The sequence below is a fragment of the Ascaphus truei genome, chromosome 15, assembly GCF_040206685.1.
Source record: "Ascaphus truei isolate aAscTru1 chromosome 15, aAscTru1.hap1, whole genome shotgun sequence".
NCBI classification, from domain to species: domain Eukaryota; kingdom Metazoa; phylum Chordata; class Amphibia; order Anura; family Ascaphidae; genus Ascaphus; species Ascaphus truei.
Genome location: NC_134497.1, coordinates 48,739,033 through 48,763,813, shown reverse-complemented (window position 1 = coordinate 48,763,813; position 24,781 = coordinate 48,739,033). Strand labels below are relative to the sequence as shown.

Genomic DNA, 24,781 nt, shown 5'->3' with positions numbered 1-24,781 from the left:
CACCTATTTAAGGTCCCCACATGTACAGGGTCAGGTGCTCACGGGAGACACAGGTAACACCTGTGCATCGTCTTGTAGGAGATATAGATTGTGTATGTGTATGAATGATCCTCCCGTTCGGGGATCATATGTTATCATGGCATTGAAAAAGAATTATGATATAAATACTCTTGGTATTCACATTACTGTGGTATGTTTCCCTCTGTTTGACCTACAGCCATGTGTTGGGTAAGATAAGGGCGGGGGACTTGGGCCCCCACCTTAGCAGCGGGCGTCAGTCTAAGGGAGAAGAGAGGGGTCACATTAGGGAAAGCTGCAGAATAGATCCAAGGAAACTTAAGGGGGCAAAGATCTTGCCATGAAAAACTTACAATGTAAGCGATGTCATTGGAGAGCTACAGAGAAAAGACAGTATAGGGTGTATAAGTGGGTCATGTGACATGGCTATATAAATGCTTGGTAATAAACGTGACTTCAGTTGGTCCTTGAAGATATAAGGATATAGGTTGATATTGTTGGAATGATTTATGATCAAATACCTACTGCATTTTCCCTACTACAAAATATTGAAAATGTTCAATTACCGCACAAGCCCTTTACATCCACTTACCATTTAGATAACTGCCCGTGAACCTTTATTCCCAATACGTACCGTGCTTTTCTGCTTCTGAAGTAACCGGGTTCCCCACTAAATCTAGCCGCTGCTTGAAGAGATTGTGTTCAACATCCAACTGCTGCTCTCCGGCTACATCCATCGCGTCTATGCTTAAATCTTAAAGTCAGACAAAGCACACGGTCATGAAGAGGTCGTCGGTTTGGTTTTACAAACTACAGCCGTGTCATAGTGTCTTGTGATAACATATCCGGTTATTGGGCTGCGTCTACAGTAACCGCGACGGCGAGCGCTGCGAGAACATGTCTGTGGAAGTCGGAGGGTAGCCATAGTGTGCGCGGGGCCGAATTTTCAAGCTACAAATTCATTTGTTTGTTTTGCGCGGCGGCCGCCTCACGTGATTGGTTCAGCCAATGAGGGCCGATCCAGCCTTGTGACGCGTCCACACGCCTCAGACCTCAGTGCAGGGGCCGCTCGAGCAATGCCTTGCGCTCCGTCTCGCGCGTCTACTATAATCTCAGCCTTACCCAGAATATCAACATATCTCATTATTAGCAGCAACAAAGTAAAATCCACGCGGCTAGGACCTACAGCTCAACAAGGAGTCGACACCAGCTCAACAAGGAGTCGACACCAATGAAGCTTAAAGGGATTGACACAATCCAGAGTATATTCTATGATATTCTGTTATAATCAACTGCCATTGAAGCCTACGGATAACGAGACAAAGCCTGAACAGATGAATCCGCTCCAGAGTTGTGGGTACATAAAAAGAAAAGCTATTTAAGCATAGGTGCGACACAAGTACCCAGCAAGAGGCAGCACTGGACAGCCCTACGTGGTTCAGCACCTACCTCCCCATATCTCAATGATGAAGTGATGTAGATGACAAAACGCGTAGGGGTAAGTTCAAGGTCACATCTTGCTAGCTACTGGTGTTGCCCCGATGCTTAAACAGAAGTTTTCTATCCACAACCATGGAGCGGAGCGGTCTGCTTATGCTTCATACCCATTATTACTTAGAATACACATCGGCACCAACGGCAGTTGATCTGAACAGAATCACAGTACGTATCTCACCAGAAGGAATAATGAAGCCTGCTACATCTATGTTAAATGAATCCTATAGTAACATAGGAGATTAGGCCGAGACATAACAAGTTCTAATCGGGTGCAAAAGCGATAAAGAAAACAGCAACAAATTAATTTAGGAATCTGATTAAATGCAACTGGAGATTTTTCATTTGATAAATGTGGTGAAAATGTTCTGCCCGTTTTTGCAGCCGGGAAACTCTGTATTTCATGCAAAGTGTTCACATAAAAACTCCACGGAAAAAAAACAGAACAAAAAATAAAGCAAAGTGTGTACTCACAAGCGCAAGGCATGTGTGGGAATAGGATATCAATGTTTATCTTTAACTTCTCTCCTCTTGATTTATCGACAAATAGTTCTGGATAGATCTGAAAACGGAGAAGATTAATAGGTGTTAGAAACGGAATATCCAATTGCACTTCGCGTTTAAAAGCAGCGAACACTATTCTTACGTTTATTAAAAAATAAAAAAAGATGACAAGCTGGGGGGAAGGGGTCCCTGGAATGGATCTGCATTACACCAACCTTCAGGGACCTTGTTGAAGGTCAGGTTTTGATGATATCCCTGCTTCAGCACAGGTGGTTCAGTCTTCAACTGAGCCACTGTGAGCCACCTGTGCTGCAGGAGAGCTACCCTGGAAATCTGACCTGTTGGTGGCCCGAGGACTGGAGTCACCAGAAATCCAAGGATCAAATTAGGTTTCAGTAATCACAACACGTAGGAAAGGTGGGCAGACGCGGTTTTATCTGCCGTCTGGGTGAGGGAGCTCGTGCAGGCTCACAGGTTGCGAGAGCTCATCACATACATAATGTCTACGCAACTCATGAAGACGAGGCCCGTGTGGCTTTTCAAACCGCTCTACATGTAGTCTTGAAGAACACTTTTGTCACTATGGGAGAAGGAGCGGCTCATGTGATCATGGCGTTAGCCATTACGGAGGAGAATCCTCTTCCTTTTCCCTGCGGGCTGCCCGGAATGCGCTTGCAGAACGCGACTCCTCTTAGAAAACAAGCTAAAAATAATGCCTGCGACGCAGCCACTATGGGGCGCTAAATACGTCACAGGGGCAGTTCACCTTACATGCCGACATGATTTTTGAAGTGCAGAAGCACCTACAAAAATGTCATTGGTGCAAATCTCCTCCATGGAGACGAAAATTGTTACGGAAGGGATTGCGCATGCGAAGAAACGGGACACGCAGGCCCAGAAACGAGGCCGCAAAAGTGCCTAGCGATGGCCGAGCATGCGCAGAAAAAGTCTGCATTGTCTGTGCATGCGCACCTGGAGCCATAATTACTCACGCATGCGCAGTAGTTTGATTTTCCAGTGCATGCGCACAAGCTTTTTCAGCAGTTAGAATAGCTTGCGCATGCACACACGCTCTGAAACGGCCAACACCACCAGCGCACAAACGGCTACCACACCACTTACAATTGGGGGAGTGAGAGACACTTGGGGAAGGGGGGCGAGTAAGAGATAATTGGGGAGAGGGTGAGAGTGAGACACTTGGAAGTGGGGGAGTGACACTTGGCGAGGGGGCAAGTGACTGTGGGGAAAGGTGGCGAGTGAGAGACTTGGGATGGGAGAGAGGGAGTGAAAGACTTGGAGAGAGGGGGAGGTGAGAGAATTGGAGGGAGTGAAAGACTTGGGGGGGAGGGAAGTATAAGAGACTTGGGGGGAGTGACAGACTGCAGGGGGGAGAGAGTGGAAGAGACAATGGGGGAAGAGAGGAAAACAGGGGGAGGTGTGTGTGGGGGGGGGGTAGGGGGGGAGTAGAGAAAAAATACGGGGTGTGCCGAGCACGTGTGTTGTAAATCAAACTTCTTTGTGTTTTTGTCAGTATTGTATTTTGATGTTTTTGATTTAAGGACTTTTGAGTATAATTACAATTTCAGTGACAACACACAAAGATGTGTCACTTAGAACGTGCGTGCTCAGCACACACACCCTTTGTACATAATTAATATAATACAATCTTACTATATATTTCTAAAAGTATTGTATGTGTCTCTGTCTGTACTGTGTTCCCTGTCCCTAGCGGCAATCTCATTGGTCCCTTGGCCCGCCCGCCCCCGCACACCTCTCATTGGCCTCACACACACACACCACTGCTTCAGGCCCCCTTGGCCCACCCCCGCACACCTCTCATTGGCCTCACACACTCACACCACTGCTTCAGGTCCCCTTGCAGCTCACCTTCCCCCCTCCCGGTGGCCGTCACTCTCCCCCGTCACCCGGACCCCAGCTCACCCCCCCCCCCCCCCGGACAGGCCCCGCACCTTCCCCCCTCCCGGTGGCCGTCACTCTCCCCTGCTGCACGTTTCCCGGCGGCTCGCGCTCACAGGTGCAGAGAGGGGGCGCGTGCGCAGCGCTCCCCGGACGGGAGGAGGGAGTAGAGAAGGGCCAGGCGCGCGACAATCGGAGGAGCGCGGGAGAGAGGAGCAGTGCTGTGAGTCCTGGCAGAGGTGTGTGTGCGTGGGGAGAGGGGGGGACAGTGTGGGGGGGAGGGACAGTGTGTGTGTGGGGGAGGGGGGACAGTGTGTGTGTAGGGGAGGGGGGGACAGTGTGTGTGGGGGAGGGGGGGCAGTGTGTGTGTGGGGGAGGGGGGACAGTGAGTGTGTGGGGGAGGGGGGACAGTGTGTGTGTGGGGGAGGGGGGACACAGTGTGTGTGTGGGGGAGGGGTGACACAGTGTGTGTGTGGGGGAGGGGGGGACAGTGTGTGTGTGGGGGAGGGGGGGGGGACAGTGTGTGTGTGGGGGAGGGGGGGGACAGTGTGTGTGTGGGGAGGGACAGTGTGTGGGGGGGAGAAGGGGGGGAACGGTGTGTGTGGGACACCGTGTGTGTGGGGGGGGGGGAGGGACAGTGTGTGTGTGTGGGGGGGGGAGGGACAGTGTGTGTGTGTGGGGGGGGGACACAGTGTGTGTGTGGGGGGGGGACACAGTGTGTGTGTGGGGGGGCACACAGTGTGTGTGTGGGGGGGACACAGTGTGTGTGTGTGTGGGGGGACACAGTGTGTGTGTGGGGGGGACACAGTGTGTGTGTGTGGGGGGGGGACACAGTGTGTGTGTGTGGGGGGGGACACTGTGTGTGTGTGGGGGGACACAGTGTGTGTGTGGGGGGGACAGTGTGTGTGTGTGTGTGTGTGTGGGGGGGGGGGGACAGTGTGTGTGTGTGTGGGGGGGGGGGGGGGGACAGTGCGACTCCCGGGCAACGCCGGGTCTCTCAGCTAGTAGGTTATAAACACAGCAATGTCCCACCTGAACAGCAATGTTTTGGGAGATATTTAATGATTCACATTCCAAAGAGAAACATCAAAGCAGCAGAGGAGCCATCTCCCCGCGCAGTGTGATGTCACAGCTGAGTGATTGTGACATCACGTTTAGGTTAAACTGCCCCAGCAAACATTTCCAACCCTTTCTAAGGACGTCAACTCCAGTAATAAGTTGTTTCTTTTCTGTGCCAGGTTCGTGGGGCTGTCCCTTCCATGATCAGAATTGGGAATTACAGTTTTAGGTTTTAACCGAGACCCACGGGAAAAACCCCACTCTCTGATCACTTTGTATTTTCGTTTCGAATCGATAAACACCGGAAATGAAGCATCGGTTCCTATTAAACTCCCCGTCTTGTGGCCACCTGTGCACAGGTGAGAGACAGCGGCGTCGCTGGGAGACTATGGGAACTAAGGACATAAGTGCCCCGATAAACGCCAAATTCAAATGTGTGTCAAACATTAGGGAATCCCTAATCATTATATAAGTTTGTTCTAAAGAGAGTTTCTTAAAACAAAGATTTAGAAGCCAATTTGAAATGTTGATTTCTCTTCATTTTTTTAAATAATTTGCGGTGTTTAAATAAAATGGTTTTATTATATGAAGCCTTTGATCACCTTGATTGAAAACTAATTACCTAAGCTGACGATCGATTAGTTCCCCTGTGATCGATCAGCAAAGATCCTGCTTCCCGAAGTTCACTTAATGGCTGCTTTTCAGTTTCAATCAATCCTTCAGTCAGTGTAACTCAGCAGCTACAATGTATTCTTACATTACTAAGGTAACATTATCTATTGTTACAGTTTGCAGCTCAAACTGCTGGGAACACTGGCAACAAATTATCACAAACACTAAAGTGTTACAAAGATATTGCACTGCTGGGGAGGTGGCTAAACCTGCTATAGAAAAGGAATCCCAGTGCAGTATATTAAAACTCATTAAAAATGGCATTTAGAGGTGAATAAACAGAGAAAAAATGTAGTAAGTGTTATGTAAAACACACGTGGGATATTGCTTGGATTGCTAGACCCGCACACACTTATTTTTGTTCCCTTAATTCTGTTATTCCATATATCACGACGATACTTCAAGGAAATACACTTTTTAGGTAAACTAGTTCTGAATTGCATCATCTTTTTATTCCTATATTATTTTTATTAGTAGAATTACGTTTTGTATGTTATGAAAAATCTTCTAATGGTTTAAATAAATAAAAAATCCGAGGGCCTAAGCGGTAAAAAGGTACAGGCCCATGTTTAGTATGCGGTGCTATGCCATGACTGACGGTAGGGGGAAATATGGCTGCTGTTAATAAAGGTTAAGTCTGCCACAAGTGTGTGTGTGTGAGTGTGTGTGTTGTTGCAGCACCTCAGGAATCAGGGGTTAATATGTTTGCAGTAGAATTGTTGCAAATGTTATGCTGCAGTCCTGCCCACCAATCAGGGCCCGGCATGTAGGCAGCTCCTGGCCCCGAGTGTTGCAATATTATAGTTTAAGTATATAAAAAGGTGGGAGGGAGACCCCTAGCAGACAGGGAGAGAGACCCCTGGCAGACAGAGCCTGCAGAGAGTTACAGAGGTGTTGCTGTGACAGGGAGAAACTGCAGTGTCCAATTCAGTGCTGGTCTCAGGTCTGAAAACCAGTCCTGTAGGCACTGGGCAAAGAGAGAACAGGGGAAATCTCTGCCAGTAGGTCCCTGTGACTAGTTAGGCAGGGTATCCCCCAGTTGGGTATGTGTGATGTTTGTGTCTTTTGTATAGTTGTGGATATGTTTTTCCAATAAATTAATTTTATAAACTCTCATGTTCTGTCGGCGATATTGATCCCTGGTATTAGTCCTGGTCCCCAGTGACAATGATATCTACTGCTGCTGGAAGACCCCTATATAGTCCAAGAGTAGGCAACGACTCCAGTCCTTAAGGGCCTCCAACAGGTCAGGTTTTCAGGATATCCCTGCTTCAGCACAGGTGGCTCAATCAGTGGTTGTCATTCTGACTAAGCCACCTCTGCTGAAGCAGGGATATTCTGAAAACCTGACCTGTTGATGGCCCTTGAGGACTGGAGTTAACTACCCCTGGTATAGCCCATTCACTTGAATGCGCTGCATGGCAGTGCATCACTTAGTAAACATGGGCCACAGTTCCACTAATATTGCCCCAAATTTGCTTTGTTTAATTCTGCTCACATATTTTACTTCCGAATCCTCCGGATGTTTCCTATTTGCAGAACTCTCTAAATATAAAACTATTTTGTGCTGTGTCACTATTTTTGTTACAGGACTTTTTAAGCAGCAGCTCCCCCCGCAAATAGTTACATAGTAGACTAGGTTGAAAAAAGACGCACGTCCATCATGTTCAACCTATGCCAAATTTAGACGACAAATACAGCAGGGCCCCACTAATACGGCGGGGCCCCACTAACATGGCGGGGCCACACTAATACAGCGAGGCCCCACTAATACGGCGGGGCCCCACTAATACGGCGGGTTCCGTTCTGAGGACCCACCGGAAAGCGAAAAATCGCCGGAAAGCAGAACCAGCGATTTTCGCTATGTGCGCAAACCGGCAAATACCCCCATTCTACGCATGCGCAGACATGGTGGCCCGCTTCTCTGTACCACCGGATCGCCGAAAAGCGGAGCCTTCCTGTACGTTATCCTATATCCGAACTTACAGTATATTGACCCAGAGGAAGGCAAACAAAAAACCCCATTGACACATTATCCAATGATATCTCATAAGGGGAAAATAAATTCCTTCCTGACTCCAAATAATAACAATCGGATTACTCCCTGGATCAACATCCTTCCCATGTATACTTATTTGGTATATCCCTGTATACCTTGCCCATCTAAAAAGATGTCCAACCTTTTTTTTGAACAAATCTATTGTATCTGCCATCACAGTCTCCATGGGTAATGAATTCCACACTGTAACTGCCCTTACTGTAAAGAACCCTTTCCTTTGTTGCTGGTGAAATTTCCTTTCCTCCAGCCTTACGGGAAGTCCCCATGTCCTTTATCCTGCCCTTGTGATGAATAGTTATTTTGAAGGCTCCTTGTATTGTCCTCGAATATATTTGTATATAGTTATTATATCCCCTCTCAGACACCTCTTTTCTAATGTGAATAACTCTAATTTAGCTAGCCTCTCCTCATAAGTTAGAATGTCCATCCCCTTTATTAATTTGGCGGCTCTTCTCTGCACTTTCTCTAGTTCCATAATGTCTTTTCTTAGGATTGGTGCCCAAATTGTACTCCATATTCAAGGTGTGGTCTTACTAATGCTTTGTAAAGGGGCATAATTATGTTTACTTCCCTTCCATCCATTGCCCGTTTAATGCAAGATAAGACCTTGTTTGCCTTTGCAGCTGCTGCATGACATTGGGCACTATTGCTAAGCCTGCTGTATACAAGCACTCCTAAATCTTTCTCCATCAAGGATTCCCCCAATTTATCCCCATTTATTGTGTAAGTCGCCTGTTTATTCTTGTTTCCCAAATGCATAACCTTACATTTATCTGTATTAACCCTCCATCTGCCATTTACCTGCCCATGTTTCCAGCCTCTCCAAGTCCTTCTGAAGAGAAATTACATCCTGCTCTGATTCTATTACCTTACACAATTTAGTATCATCAGCAAAGATGGAGACTTTGCTCTCTATGCCAACCTCAAGGTCATTAATAAACAAGTTAAAAAGCAGGGGTCCCAGTACCGATCCCTGAGGTACTCCACTTACAACTTTAGCCCAACCTGAAAAAGTTCCATTTATGACAACCCTCTATTGTCTGTCCTTTAACCAGTTTTCAATCCAGGTGCAATGTTCTTTAGAACATTGGACTCTGTAATAATATATGCACCTGGATTGAAAACTGGTTAAAGGACAGACAACAGAGGGTTGTCATAAATGGAACTTTTATTATTATTATCTTCCTCATATTACTACCCACCCCCCCTCAATGTCAACATTATGGGCCACATTTACACCACAAGATCAAACATTAAGGTCCGTGTGTACTAAGCGGCGCAGGAAGGTTCCTTATGGAGTAGCACTGCGTAGCAGAGGTGGCCCTCACTGTCAGATTACTTACTTCTTTAGTGAGGTAGTATTGCAGTTCGGAGAAGAAGAGAATCAGCATAATAAGGCCGCTGATCACCGTCACTAGAAGAAAGATCAGACATTGAATTAAGAGTCACAGAACAATGGGTATTTAGTACAAGGTGCAGTCTGCCACAGTCCTATACACAGAGCATTGTTCTGTTTCTAACCCCATTCACATCCTCACTGATCCTCTTTCAGTTTTTCATGTCAGTGAAATAAAGTTATTTTTGTGGGACCTCTTAAATATGGCCAAGCAAATTTTTATGAGGAATGCCCAGAGACAGCAACATTGTAATCAATGCAGCAAATGGTGCAATCACACGCAGCTGGCCATAAAACAACCTTTTGGAAAGAATGTAATAGTCCAATTGGCTTCCCTAAACAAATCTAACCATGCAAACAGCAAAGACTTAGTTGATCCCATTCTTGGAAATTAATTACAAGTTTACATTTCTTAGGGGTCTCTGAATGGGGCACTGTTTGTCAATTAAGTGTTTTCCTTACCCTTAGCCCACCCTGTCCTTATCACAGAGCCAGTAAAGAGAAGGGGATGGGGAGAGAGGGGGCTTTGCCTGTGCAAACTCATGTTGAACACAGAGTGACATCAGACAGGAGCAGCCAGAGGAAGGCAAAGTACCAGCTCTCCAAGTTCACCCCCCTCCCAGGTCTCAGCTTAGCGTGTTTACAAACTCACTTAACTGACTGATGTAAAAATACTTATAGGTGTCAGATTTGTGTTAAAAAGGCTTCTATCCCTCACAGATTAACCACGTCACTGCCATTAGTACACTTTGCCCCTAGGAGGGACTGACCCCTTAACCATGTCACTGCCATTAGTACACTTTGCCCCTAGGAGGGACTGACAAATTAACCATGTCACTGCCATTAGACACTTTGTCCCTAGGAGGGACTGACCCCTTAACCATGTCACTGCCATTAGTACACTTTGCGCCTAGGAGGGACTGACCCCTTAACCATGTCACTGCCATTAGTACACTTTGCCCCTAGGAGGGACTGACCCCTTAACCATGTCACTGCCATTAGTACACTTTGCCCCTAGGAGAGACTGCCCTTAACCATGTCACTGCCATTAGTACACTTTGCCCTTAGGAGGGACTGACCCTTTAAACATGTCACTGTCATAAAAACACTGTTCCTAGAATGGACTAACCCTTAAGGCCTGCTACCTCAACTCAACCAGCCTGTAAGGAAGTAATATGGCTGGCTGTTCAGCCTCTCCTGGCAAATGTACATCTTCCCCCTTCACCAAGGATTCAGCTTTCTGTACGCTGCGTGCAGAAAAATCAACACAATGCAAAGACCAAATCGCCTGCAGCCACCAACACGCAGATCCACATTTATACCATATTCCAAATTCAGTGCTCACTGACAAACAGGTTAGAGGAGTTCCCGCCTGTGCGCATGCGGACAGCACTGACCGCACGGTAATATCGCGCCAACTACTGTATACATTTTGAAGGGAAAAAAAATCTCATAGAATTAACTATTGGAGCGCCAGGGGTCTGACAGCCGGCACATCTGGGTCACGTAATCCTGGGGCGATCACGACTAGCGCCCGGATACCGGAAGAGGCCCCCACCACATCTGTTATGATCGGGCTGGCTGCTACGTCAAAAGCAGTCAGCCTGAATTGCCCCTGTAGTGTCTCTGGTACGTTATTAGGGCACTGTAAGGGTGACCTCAAGCCAGGGGGGGTGGGGGGAAGGGGAGTATTGATGTGTTATGAACAAATGCCACCTAACATCACCCATCATGAAAGTGAGCTCAGTGAGTTGATCTTTAAAGCAGATACAAAATAAATACAGAAAAAAAGTTTTGTTAATTAGTTTTCCTACTAACATTTGTATAAAAATGGGCCCGAAGCTGGTACTCGAGTGTTCACACAGCAACTCCTGTTTACTCATGTTCTACACTCCTGCAGGCAGCACAGAGCTGCTTTCCACTCAGACTACAAAAGGTCAGATCAGAAAAAAACATCTCACCAATGGCCTCAGATGTTTTTTCAGATCTAATAATGTCACTAAGTGAGAGGCTTAGCAGATATGACTTTAGGTTTGAACTCATTCTTTAAGAAGAATACATTTTTTCTTTAAAAAATCAGCAATTAGGGAGAAAACGTGGTGAAAACAAGACATTACAGTACTGCACATTATGACAAAACCTTTAAAAAAAATAAACATCCAGACATAACTGCCATAAATTGCAACCCTCTTCCTCCCCTCTCCCACAAAGGGTCAACTTTGCACTGTTTTACCCCTTTGCTTAATCCCATCCCTAAGGCTACGGCCGCAGTGTTCACAGCTGCACTCGCGCCGGAGTATGCACAGATAAAAGCCGCAATGTGCTGTCTAGGGGGAGCACTGGGATGCTCAGGGGGGCGCCCATGACGTCAAAGCACAGCACAAAGCAGCACTGCCATTGGTCTACACCAGTGTTTGCCAACTCCAGTCCTCAGGGAACCCCAAAAGGTCAGGTTTTAAGAATATCCCTGCTCCAGCACAGGTGGGTCAATCACTTTCACTGAGCCACCTGTGCTGAAGCAGGGATATCCTTAAGACCTGACCTGTTGGGGTTCCCCGAGGACTGGAGTTGGAAACACTGGTCTACACTACCTGCACTCCCATTGGTCTACACTATCTGCCCTTCCATTGGCTGTCCGCCGACCATGTGATCGCGTCGCGGCAAGGAAAGGCAAAATTCTTGTCTTCCCTGCCAGTGGACGCGTCATCGCGCTTTGCTCACACACGGCGACTGGGGCCTGCCCCATAGAGGACATTGCTCTGGTGTGTGGTGCACCCGCAGCAGCGGGCACTGGGGAATTGGCCTAACCCTGCACGTGATGCCAGCGGGATTTTATTTATTTTAAAAGTAACGTATTTAAAACGATGCGCCTTAGAGATGTATTTTGAACATTTCCTATGACCGCATGTTTTCAAATGAATTAAAGCCGCTAATGATGTATTTGTTACCGTTGGACAGATCATTTTCTTACTACTGATACTGTGGGGAAACGATTGCCCAAACTCATCTGGTTTGAAGTCTCAAGAAACACAAAAGGCCAATTCTCTCATACACTCCTGTGCATGTGTCCTGTAAGCAGATGGACGATCTTGAAAGTTTTATTACGGTGCAAATTGCGATCATATTGTGATCTATGAAGATTCTGTGCGTCTCATCAGGTCTATTGTGATGTGTCTCACTAGGATGCTGGTGGTGCAGTGTGATGCATCTGGTCTCAGTCCCTCTCCTCCTTAGACTGCGCTTATAGTGCCGGCGACAGCGATGGCGCATCAAAACAAATGCATTGCCGCCGTCGCGTGGGCTTATAGTAAGCACGGCGCGACAGAGCAACGGCTTGGTCTGATCGCTAGAAGTCATCTCAATTTGATTTTTCCAGCGACCGCAGCCTGACGTCACCAGCACTATTAGCGTAGCCCAACGCCTTGCCCTGCAGGTCACCTGATTTCCCATCCTCCCCTCCCTCAGCCCCCCTACTCTCCCCTCCCTCAGCCCCCAGTCGATCCCCTACTCTCCCCACCCTCGCTCCCCTGCTGGTCCACTACTCTCCCCTCCCGGTCCCCTATTCTCCCCTCACCCCACTGTTTGTCACCAGCACTCCCCTCCCTCACCCCCCTATAGGTCCCCATCTCTCCCCCCCCCACCCGTCATTCCCCTAGTCTCCTCCCTCACCCCCCTGTACATCCCCTACTCTCCTCCTTCACCCCCCTGTACATCCCCTACTCTCCTCCCTCACCCCCTGTACATCCCCTACTCTCCTCCCTCACCCCCCTGTAGGCCCCCTATACTCTCCTCCCTCACCCCCTTACTCTCTCCTCCCTCACCCACCTACTCTCTCCTCCCTCACCCACCTACTCTCTCCTCCCTCACCCACCTACCTACCCTCTCCTACCCACCGACCAATTCTCTCGTACCCACCTACCTATTCTCTCCTCCCTCACCCCCCTACTCTCTCCTCCCTCAGCCCCTGCAGCCCCCCTCGTGCTCCCAGGCCTCCTCAGCCCCTCGCACACCCCGGTGCCCGCTCCCTCACCTACAGCCCCGCCGCACGTCTTCACCCTGAAGTCCTCCAACGTCTTGGGGTAAGCGTCAAACTGCTTGAGCTGGTGCAGCGCCTCCATCTTCCCGTCCCGGAAGCAGAGCCCGCAAGCGGCCGTTTTACTTCCGGGTCCCTTAATCCCATCCGTCCTTCATTCATTGGCTGGGCGTCAGACAATGGGAAAGGGCCCGGAGGCTTGTGCGCATGTGCTGCCGCGGGGAGCACGCTCGTGTACGCTCCTGCGTCACCTAGCGTCTGACACGCCAATGAAGCAATCGGAAGCCATCTTTGATTCTGGTAACTGTGCCCTTAAGTGGAAACACGGCGGCCATGTTTAATGAGGGCACATTTCCCATCACGGCATGTAATAGCTATTTTTAAATAGGGCAGGGAGCCCATCAGTTTGCAGGACAGAAGTATTGACTATAATTTAAATGATGTATATATATTCTTTTGGCAAAAAAAAAAAGTAGATTTCTCTACTTTCTCTCTGATTAAAGTCCACTGTCCCCAGGACATGCATATGTAATATTATCCCTTTCAGTCCCATGGGGACCAGCAACACATTGTTTCTGTAGGTATTCACAACCACAAAGGCCTCGGGCATGGTCAGCGCTGAGGCGCGCTCTCGCTTACCAGTGAGCCCCTGCAGCCCAATGAGAACGGCTTTAGCAGGGGCTCGCGCACGCTTCCGCACGCTTGCGGAAGCGTGTGTCTTAACAAATGTTACGTTTCTGAGCTCGCCGGAGCTCAGGGCCGGTCACGTGAGCGGTTCGCCCAATGAGGGCGAACCAGCTCTGTGACGTCACTGGCCTGCCCCTTGACACGTCCCCGGACCGCGCGCGAACCAAGGCCAGGGAAAGCACCCGCTTTCCCTCAACCTCAGCGCGCCTCCGCACGGCTGCTGCAACCCTGGACGCAGCCAAAGGCTTTCTGCCCCAATCAAAGATGGCAGCTGTACCGCAGTCTTTTTTTGCCCTCAACAAAGATGGCCACTGTTGACCATGGTCCAAACCAAACTAATTGGGCACTGTGCCAGGTGGCTTCTCCAAAAATACTGGACACAATGGTGAAAGGTGCGACATGCAGGCACGCACACCTCTCCGCTCCATGCTGTTTCCTCCTCTCCTTGGCCTCACCCCCAGGCTCCTGCCACCTCCTCCTGCATTACCCAGCAGCAGCCGATCAGGATGGAGGAAACTGCCAAGCCCCATAGCAGCAGCCCTGCTCACGGAAATCCCTCACCCCCCAAGCCGGTCAGGTCACTATGTCCAAAGAGTTAATACTGGACACATACATGACCAGTATTACCTCTAATTTTTTACTGGACAGTGTGTCCAAATACAGGCCAGTCCGTTTCAATATTGGACACCTCGCAACCCTACCTGTGCCAGAATCAAACATGGCCACTGAAGGTGTCACATGAATTTTTGGTATCCAGGTGTCTAGTATTGATCTGGGCTGTCCTGTATTTGGACACTGTCTACAGGTGGGTGATTGGTGCAGAGGCCTGGAATGCACAACGAGTGAGACACAGAGTGCGCACGCATACCCGGAACGGAGCTGCGTCTACAGACGCGAGCTGTGGAGACGCCACTGGGAGATTGCTGCAGCTACCGGAGTCTGATGCCCAGCCAATACCAACCTGGAAGATCCGATATATGATCCAGTGGTCCAGTGTGTCCATGCAGCCAGTACCGCTATCTCTATATTTCAAGTCTGCTTGTGAGTGAGATTCTTTTTTTTATACCAATATATCTATTTTGGCATATTACACTATTGGTCCCCTCTTTTCCCCCCTCTTTTCTCCCCATTTTCTATTTTGTATTTATGTGTAAGAGACGTGCAGAGGTATGACCAGGGATTTGGGGAAATTAAACAATGGCTTCATTCAGCCCGTCACTTTAAACAATACAGTTTTAAGGAAATATATGTAACACAGTTTGCCCCCTCCCCCCCCCCCCAATCGCAGATGGGGACCATAATGGAAATACACTTGTGTTACCGTGTGTGGTGCGTTACCTGAACCTCTGCCGCTGGGAGCCTGGGGTTACCTGATATTCGGATACAGCGCCTCCACCTGTAAGGGTTCTCAACAGGGTGGGATGGTCCTCTTACAGAAACAATAATAATAATAATGCACGCACACAGTATATGCTAGCAACCGTTTTACTTTAACTAATAACCTTGGTACTCTGTACCACACAGTAATATGCATATAACCATACGTATAGAAGTTCACCACCCCACACATCAACATAGGTGTCCCCCAAAGAACCTGGGTGCTGGGCACCAATTCCCTGATGTCCCTTATGTCCAAGCCCACCCAATGTGTTGGAGATAGTGCTATCCCGTGGAGCGTTAGTGCACTACTATAGGTACCTGCCCGGGGCTCCGGCACCCGGGTACAGCAAGATAACAGAATTGGATCTGCCTGATCCGACGTGCCATCCACCTACGCATGGGGTGAATTCCGGCGTGGATAATATCACCGTACACCGTACCGTCTATATCTTGGGGCTGGTCCGTCTCTAGCTAGCAGTCACTGCGTGGCGGGGTCCTCCGTGAATATAGTCTCTATCTAGAGGAGGTCTGAGCCCAGACCCAGTAATCAGGCTGCGCGCCGATCAGTGGTTCCTTGGGCTAATCAAACAGCTAAAGGGGCAGATCTCCTTACTTAAGGCCTGTCCCTGAAGTAACCACAAGCTGGGGCAAGGATAATAGTTATCAGGGGCCTATGGGGGGTGACTAGCCTAGTGCAAGGGGCTACTGCTCCCCTGCACCCTCACTTACCCAGCTCCCAGCTTCAACTGTCACTCTTCAAAACTGTCTTCATCTGACAGCTTCACTGGTTGCCTAGTGTAGCCATGTGTAAAATGGTGTACATCTCTTTCTCATGCTGGCAGTAATCCTGGTAAGTATGCAGGGTTGCCAGTAACAATCATGGAGGTTTGCCCTCAAACCCTGGTGAGGTGTCATATGTAACAAAGGAAGTGACAACATGCTTTGTGTCCACTGTTAGTGACACAGAGGTGGGTTTGTTTCTGGAGGTTATATAAGACACAGGACTGCCTAAAGTTAGGGTGTTAACAAGGAGTTCTGAAGTAGTCTACCAGAGTGTCTGCAGCAGTTCAAGGCTGTCAGAGTCAAGTGCAAGCTGATTCCACACTGTGTCTAGGGACCTGGCACAGATGATGATCTCCCTTAGGGGAGAGGTGAACCAACTCCATTAAGAGAGGAGGAACCTTCTGAAGGGGGGTACCTCAACAAGATGAGCAGCTAAGCACGACCGCTATGAGGGGCAGTCTGCCTATGGAGATGACATTAAAGATGCCCTGGTTGAAAAGATCTCTTCTGTGTGAGAGTGAAGTTATTCAACAGAAGGATGCACCAAGAAGGAGTTCCCCATCAGATACTTCCCCTGCAGCCGTAGGGATCCTGATGGGGTGGAGGCGCTGTAACCAAATGTGAGTAGGACTCAGAGCACACTACCTCAGACGCCTGTCATGGTGATATTCCCCATACCAACCCAGCGGGAGACTCAGGAGCCCTGTAAGCCAGCAGGTGCACCACACATCACACAGACATGTAATGGGGGCCGATTAGACCACAGGGGCCAATCTGAGATTGGGTGGGGGCCCTAGAACCGTTATATTTTTGGAGGCGCTGCTGAGATCTGTATCAACAGGACAGGCTTTTGCTGGGCACACTAGGAAACAGGGAGAGTGTATGCTGCCAGTCAGTGCTGTGGATGGGACGGAGCCTAGGGGTACAAAGGATAAAGAAGCTGTATGGTGCTCAAACACAGATGAATGGCTTAAGCAAGCCTGAGTGAAATGATTCCATCACTGTATAAATCCTCGGAGTATCACTTGAATAAACAGACCAATGATCATATAACGAAAAACACCTAAATCCACCGTTAATCGAATAGCTGGATGGAGTTCCACTAGGATTAGTGATAACTCCCACTGGCTAGTGTCCAGACATATGTGCATCGATGTGGACAAATGAAAAGGTGTGTAAGAGTAGAATTTCTCACATCCGTAGGGTCTTCTATGTGATGTCCCTCCACAGGTGTGTGCCTCCGTTTTTCCACAGGATCCAAGCAAACAGGTAAAGGAAAGTTGGAGCACTACTGTAGACAGTGAAAAAGAGAACTGCGAGAGTGTGTGTCCCATAAAAATAAAAAAGTTTTAATGAATCAAGAAATCAAGTACAAAAATGAGCCCACGGGCCCCCACCAACGCGTTTCGAGTGATACGCGCTTTATCAAGGTGCTTGTCTAGGACAACCTAGGACCCTGAGAGGAGTAAAGTGGGTCTGGAGACAGGGCTATAGCTGTCCTAGTCACCGTGAGGCGGCTAGTTGTAGGATGCCTGAAGGGATAGCCTGGATAACTTGGGTCAGGAATTCTGGAGAGGATCTGCGCTAGAGGTAGCCAAGAGAGGTTGACGCACTAGTACTGCATGGGAGTAGCCAGAGTACTCTAGCCAGTAACCAGGACACTTACCGCAGCGCACATACTGGAGGGAGGTGGACACAGCATACACAGAGAGAGTGAGTCTAGCCTGAGGTAGTGCAACATGAGTCAAACATACATCTGATACATGTAGGTGGTACACCATGGCATTCTTTATTGCATCGAAATGGCAGCTGCTCCGCAGAGAGGAGCACCATGTGTAGAAATTACAAAGTAAAGATGGCGACCGCAAGAGATGAAGTTCCGCGCGGTGCGGAGAATCAAAGATGGCGGCCAGCGCCTGATGGAGAGAGCGCACGTGGTGTGTCTACCACAGAGGAGCGAGTTGCAGAAGGGACTTTTGCAAGTATGTTATGGGGTGGCGCTAAAGCTGTGGCCGTGCCATTTTTTTCCTGCCAAGGATCCCAGGGTGCTACCCTGGAGGACAGTGTGGAGAACATTGTGGTTATGTGCGGTGTGGATGGAGAACATGCTTGCCAGATGGTAATCCCTAGACAAAAATCTACCTCAGTTGCTATAGTGAATGGCCGTGCAAACCAAGATGGCGGTTCCCGCTTCCCTGGGAGACCACGTGGGCCGAGAATGCTGCAAATGCAAGGATTGCAAGAAGTTGGCCGGGATTGGCGCCAAGTAAAGAACTCCACCCTGCTGGGGGTAGTGGCGCGAAAGCTGTGGCCGCGCCCTCCTGGACTGTGACAGGCTCAGAGCCAAGCATGAGTCGTCCAGTGAACCTGTGGGACCCTCCCTTAATATCCACCAGGGGGAGGAGTCCCTGCATCTGCCAATTACGGACCGAGTGGGCTGAAGGAGGAGCTGGATGTGCGTTTCCTGCCCTTCAGTTGTGAGGAGCTGGTGAACAGGCAAGACCACTGTGCAAAGTGTCCCCTGTAACCAGCACCATAAAAACTGAGATGGATATTTCAGCGCACCCTTACTCGCTGCCAGGAGGCTTCCTGGTAATAAAGGCGGGTGATACCGAGACCAGTGCCGATTGCCAGGTGGAGAAGCCAGTACCACGGCGAGGTGTCCCCAATGTGGCATCTACTATCTGTGGGCCGTGCAGCCCTTTGCGCCTGGGCAGACCGTGAAGGCAGGCGGAGAAACAGCCAAGCTGACGGCTGAAGACTTCCACCAAATCAAAGCAGAGAAAACTGATCCCAGAGGATGGGGATCGCTATTGATGATAGCCCCGGAGCAGAAAGATACTGGGGCCTGCAACCGCGGCGAGAACCCGGAACCTCGCTGGCGGTCCCCTGCGGAGGTACCGCTACCCGTGTCGGAGACCGCTTCGTCGGACGACGGACAGGCCAGCCCGACATCAGTGGTGATGCGCCTACCGGCAGGCCACTACAGCGGTGGGGGAAAAGAACCAGCACTTACCTGCGAAGCAGCGAAGCTGAGTCCCGAAGTGCCGAGATCACCTGTGCGGGGACAACCGGAGCGGAGGAGTCCCACGGCCGTGGCGATTCCCAATGTGGAAGGCGGAGAAGACACCATCCCGAGCCGAAGGAGCGGTGAGACACACCTTTACCCTCCACAGGCACCGATGGCGGCGACGGCAAAGGAAGGCCCGAGCGGAGCGGCAAGAAGAGCCTTCACTTCCTGGCGGCGGATGTCGTTGTGGAAGAAGAGGTTCCGGTGGGGAACCCAACCCAAGATGGCGGCGCGGTGTCCCGCGAGACTGATGACATCACTTCCGGCGGACACTGCGGAACCGGATGGAAGATGGCCGCGCCCTCGCGACCGCCGTGCTGTACCAGGTCGCCTGGAACTGGGAAGGGCAAGAGCTGGCAGGCTATGCGGAAGCCTGGAAATCAAGAGACTGGTGAGCCCGAACCACAACTTGCTGGTACCAGCCGAGGTATAGTGAAACTGCGGGTCGCTGTGCCGCATCGGCCGATAGCCCTCCCCTGTGCTTTGCCCCCGGCCACTGCCCAATGCCCTGTCCCTGTCACCTCGTCATCCGGGTCCCTATCGAGCCAGGGGTTGTCTGGGGAGTCCTGGGACACTTCCGATGAACTGACTGGGTCAAATTTGGACTGGGGGGATTGTTTCACATCCGATGAGGGATCGGGGAGGGAAATGCTTTCGCGTAAAATGTCATCATGTACGAGTGATAATAATAGTAATGCTAATGTAAGATATAGGCCTAAGCGCCTTGGGTCCAATTCTAGGTCCACAGGGACATCCGGAATTTCTTCAGGGGGAGAACCGGAGGAAAGTGAGCCTACTGTGGCTGTCACAGAGCAGGTAAAAGAGAAGGAGACTAGATGGTGGGCGCCCATGTTTGAGGGGTATGAGGCCTGGTTGGACCGCACGCGGTTTATATTACAAAGAAGTGGCATAGTGGACCACTGGTGGGACATAGGTGAGTTCTCTGATGAGGAGCACTGCGAGGAGCTCCGAAAACGGTGGTATGATATACAAAAAGGGTTAGTTACTCCCTGAGGGTCGTCTATATGACATGACCTAGTCGACCCTGATGAGCCATTATCGTGGGTACTACCAGGCAGGGCAGGCAACAAGAAATTAATCCGCATCAGCAGGGCGGAAAGGGCAATAGTAGCTAGATACAAGAAATCCCATGGTCTGGAATACCCTTACGTGCCTGAACCTTTGATGCAAGAAATCGAGGATAATAGGGATACGTGGCTAAGAGAAACAGTAGAGGACTATATTATGTCCAAATCTGGGCATGCTACCTTTAAGATGGAAGAAAGAATATCTTATTTGATGAGGGTATGGAGTGTTGGGCGCAACATCTTTATGAACAAGATAGAGTATAGGCCAGAGAATGGTCCGTCTAGATCGTACAGCGTTACTGTGAAGGATGCCAATGGTAGGGAGGTGCAGAAACTAGACCCTAGGCACTACTATTAATTCAGGTTCTCCTTAGGAGCAGTGCCGTCTTGCAGGTCAGGATGTACTGTTATGCAATTATGTTGATACAGAAACAATGCATGTGGTTGAAATAATGTACACTGGCGACACACTTTATTCGAGCTCGGCTAGTCCCACGAATTCGGGTATACCCGGGTGTATTGAGGTTTGTGACTGTTTTCTGCCCTAGTGCATTGAGGTATTTTCCAAGCAGGGATTGAAGCATTTTATTCCCGCTGGCTGCAATACTGCACAGTATATATATATATATACTGCATTACAATTCATGAATTTATGCCATCTGGTAGACACGCGAAGCATTGCAGCCTATTAAATCCTAATCATTATCATTTAACAGATTAGCCGCCCGTCAGCCAGGCATGAACCCAGGCTGGGAAGGCAAACGCAACGGGGCTTGTCAGAGGTGAGGAGCGGCGCATTCCAGGTATCTGCCAGGTACATACTGGGTATTTGCTCGAATAAAGTGTGTCGGTGCAGTATTTCTATGATAATATATTGTTATGTGTTGCAGTGCTACCTGAAAGAAGGTTCCACAAATTTAGATCCCAGCCGGGGATGTTGGGTTCCACCAGGGGGAGATTGTAGCCAAGTGTAAAAATGGTGTACATCTCTTTCTCATGCTGGCAGTAATCCTCACAACACACTGCACACACTCACAGCACACTGCACACACTCACAGTACACTGCACACACTCACAGCACACTGCACACACTCACAGCACACTCACTGCACACACTCACTGCACACTGCACACACTCACTGCACACTCACTACACACAATCACAGCACACTCACTGCACACACTCACAGCACACTCACTGCACACACTCACACCACACTCACAGCACATTGCACACACTCACAGCACACTGCACACACTTACAGCACACTCACTGTACACACTCACAGCACACACACCACACTCACAGCCACCCCGCCACCCCCCCCCCACCCTCCTGTGTCAGCTGCTGGAGCATCGTGGGGCTGCCTGGTGTCGGGCTGGGGGGGAGGAGGGGGTCATTGAGGCTGCCGGAGTAAAGGGCTGCTGATGGGGATCGTGCTGGGCTTGTGGGGGAGGGGGGAATCATGCTGGGCTTGGGGGGGGTCAGTGAGGCTGCCGGATTGCGGGGTCGCTTGTAGGCATTGGTGCCGGGCTGGGGTGGGGGGGTCACTGATGCTGCCGGGGTGCGGGGCTGCTGATTGGTGCCGGGCTGGGGGGGGGGTCATTGGGGCTGCCGGAGTGCAGGGCTGCTGATCGGCATCGGTGCCGGGCTGGGGGTCAGTAAGGCAGCTGGGAGAAGTGCGAATGGAATGCCGGGGAAATCCGACATTGGACCGCAAGTACTAAAATATTTTGTCGGATATATTCCGACATTCAACGGGAAAGGGTTAATCATCAATGAAAAGGGGGGTTTATTGTGTCAAGGAATCCAAAGTTTCGGCAGTAATATTGCCTTTCTCAAGGTGTAGTCTTGTCAGCACAAACCTTCTGTGCTCAAGCGATCAATTTGTGCGAGTCTCTTCTGGCAACACAGTTTAATCAATTAAGAAATGAATTAATAAACAAATATATAAACAAATATATAAACAAATGTAGTAGAAGAAGACAAATATTAATCAATGTAGATAAGGTGCCAAGTCCCAATCGGAGTTTAGGCCGTAGGGTATTCTGGTTTTTAATGTGAAGATCCAATAAAGTTCGCGTTTATCTATAAGTTCAACCCTATTGCCACCTCTGATGGGACTTGGCACTTGCTCTATCCCCATGTAAGTAAATGTCTCAATATTTCCCAATCTGCAGTTGGTAAACCACCACCCGGTGGCACAGCATTTTAATTAATTTTCTGCTATTACAATTTTTTAATTTAATTCTATGCTTTTTGCCCCATATCTTCTTTGGGGTGTCCTGCATTTCATGCAGGTTTAATCCTGAGAAGGGAAAGTTATCATTATATACCATCTTTTGTTTCATATCAATTAATTATATTATACAACTATAGAATTATTTAATTGTTCAATTTCTATATGAAGTTTCCCTGTTTTTGTACATTGCCCTCATTTATATTTACCATAAGTGTGTTACATTTATATTGTTCTATTAACAACTTAGAATATAAGTACAATTTTGGTTTTAGTGTAACCCTGCTTCCCCCAGACTCTGCTGTGGTGTCTAGGGTGCATGAGGGCAGATTACATGCGGAGGGCCTGAGTTTCCCGCGATGTTATTGGGGAGCCAGGACCGGGCTTCTGGGGTGGTAGCCTCCATGATCTCTTAGTGGTGCAGCGCCTCCATCTTCTATACTCCCAGGGACAGGACCTGTATAGAAGAACCCTTTCGGTCCCAGGGTAATAGCTTCCAACTCACACACAGTCTTTGGTACTAAGGATAGTCTCTTTATTGACAGATCAGCAACTCCCAACGGTAGTGGCTTCCAGCAGCCGCAACAACAACAGCAAAGCCTTGCTAATTACGCCGCTCTCCTTCCACACAGATAATTCCTCCTCTCCTTCCCTCCAAGTCTCTCCTCCAACAGGATGGTCTGGGCTAGGGCTTCAATACCCCGTGGCCCACCCCCGAGGTTATCCTCGCGGTGGGGCTTGGATTCTCCCCATCACCCCAGGCAGGGGTGTGAGGGGCATTGGTCCACCAGGTCTATAATGCTATCAGCTCTACTAAAGGAGGCTCAGTCTCTCCTCCTCTCTCTGCTCCTGCACGCTGTGCAGGTGAGACCGCGGTCTCCTCCAACTCCTCGGACCGATCCGCAGGACTCTCGACTCACGGCATACTACTCTCCAAAAACACACTAACGTCACTTACAGGAGTTGGCTGCTAAATATAGAGCTAGCCCCACCTCTCGTGATGTCAGCAGAACCTCCCCTCTTGCTCACGCCTGCAGCAGAGTCCAGGCCTGCATCTACCACTCAGGGCAGGGCTATGAAGGGGGAAAACCCATGATGATTACTGGTGCCTGATCTTAACAGGACTTACCACATGTCACGCTTGTGCTCTCCTCACAAGCACAGGGAGAAAGGGAAGGACCCGGTAGCGAGGTGGGGAGGCCGCAGGGGATACGAAGGGAGTAAGTTGCCGCACAGCTGGGGATCGGCGCACGTAGTCACTTGACCGCGCCGCGCGCATGAGAATGCGCGACACGTCTGGAGATGCGGTGCCAACTCAGAGACACGAGTGATCCAGCTGCATGTGCGCGCATGCTCTGACAGCAGAGCGGGAGTGCGCGCGTTCTCAGGCACCAACGCGGGTGTGTGGGAAGCCAACGCTTCAGCACGAGAGTCTGGAAATGGAAACCAGGAACATGGAACAAGGGCATGGAGTCCAGAGCACAAGGTAACATCCAGAGAAGGATTGCTTCTTGGAGAACGTCCAGCCTCCTTAAAGGCATAGTGCCAGAACCAGCAAGGTGCAGCGAAACTAAACGTAACATAAGGGTTCTTAGTCTAATCCATTGGCCAAGGAATTATAAGCCTGCTACCACGTCAAGGTGAACCCTACTAAGCAGGTACCTACACTACCCGACGGTAAACTAACCTCAGTAGTATAAGAGTGACTGTCCCAGTCTTCTGGAATCCACAGGAGATAAGTAAAGGTCCCAAGGAGGTCCAGGCAGGAACAGTATGCAATGAATACCAGCAGGCACCAGGGCAGGCAGCAAAAGACTAATAGCAGAGAGAAAGTCAAAGAGAGGCTTACTTCCTGTCAGGAGGAAGAGGGCAGGGTTTGCCAGAAAGCAAGATGGCGTTGCTTGCCTCAGAATCCTTAAAGACACAGGATCTTGACTCGCAGCTAGAGGGCGGCGATCAGAAGTAAACAGGTAAGGAAGGAACACGCTGCAGGGGGCGTGTTCTGCGCATCGTTACACCACAGTAGAAGGGAGATAGTTATAGCCTGTGCTGTTTACAGGGGGCTACACTCTCCCTATGGTGGAATCCAATGGTCCCCACTTGGACCTAGTTTTAGCAGACCCATCCTGCGGCGAACCACCTGGGAAACAGCACACATAAACATTGTCATAATACATGGCATAATGAGGTAGTTAGTACAGGTACACCTGGATACTCCCAACATGGAGAACCCTACAGATAGTGCTTTGGATCAGGCTTTCTTACCCGCCGTCCATTATGATCCGTGACGGTCACAGCGAACGATTGCACCGGCCCATGCTCAGGCCTGTATGTAACACCGTGCATGTAGATACACCTACCGATGCTCCATATGCGTACTA

General features: G+C 49.6%; 1 protein-coding gene across 3 annotated transcripts in view; it reads right to left on the bottom strand.

Annotated features, from left to right (window-relative positions):
* Positions 1–13,336, bottom strand: part of ERGIC3 (ERGIC and golgi 3) — a 59,033-nt gene extending 45,697 nt beyond the window's left edge. Inside the window, exons 1-4 of one of the 3 annotated variants that reach the window (XM_075572574.1) lie at positions 13,150–13,336; positions 9,067–9,137; positions 1,987–2,074; positions 653–772 (exon numbers count right to left, since the gene is read on the bottom strand). In XM_075572574.1, coding sequence (XP_075428689.1) covers positions 653–772; positions 1,987–2,074; positions 9,067–9,137; positions 13,150–13,237 — 367 coding nt within the window. In that variant the 5' untranslated portion in view covers positions 13,238–13,336. The remainder of the gene's footprint in view (positions 1–652; positions 773–1,986; positions 2,075–9,066; positions 9,138–13,149) is intronic. The other 2 variants (XM_075572576.1, XM_075572577.1) reach the window with 2 other exon arrangements.
* Positions 13,337–24,781: the final 11,445 nt, after the last annotated feature.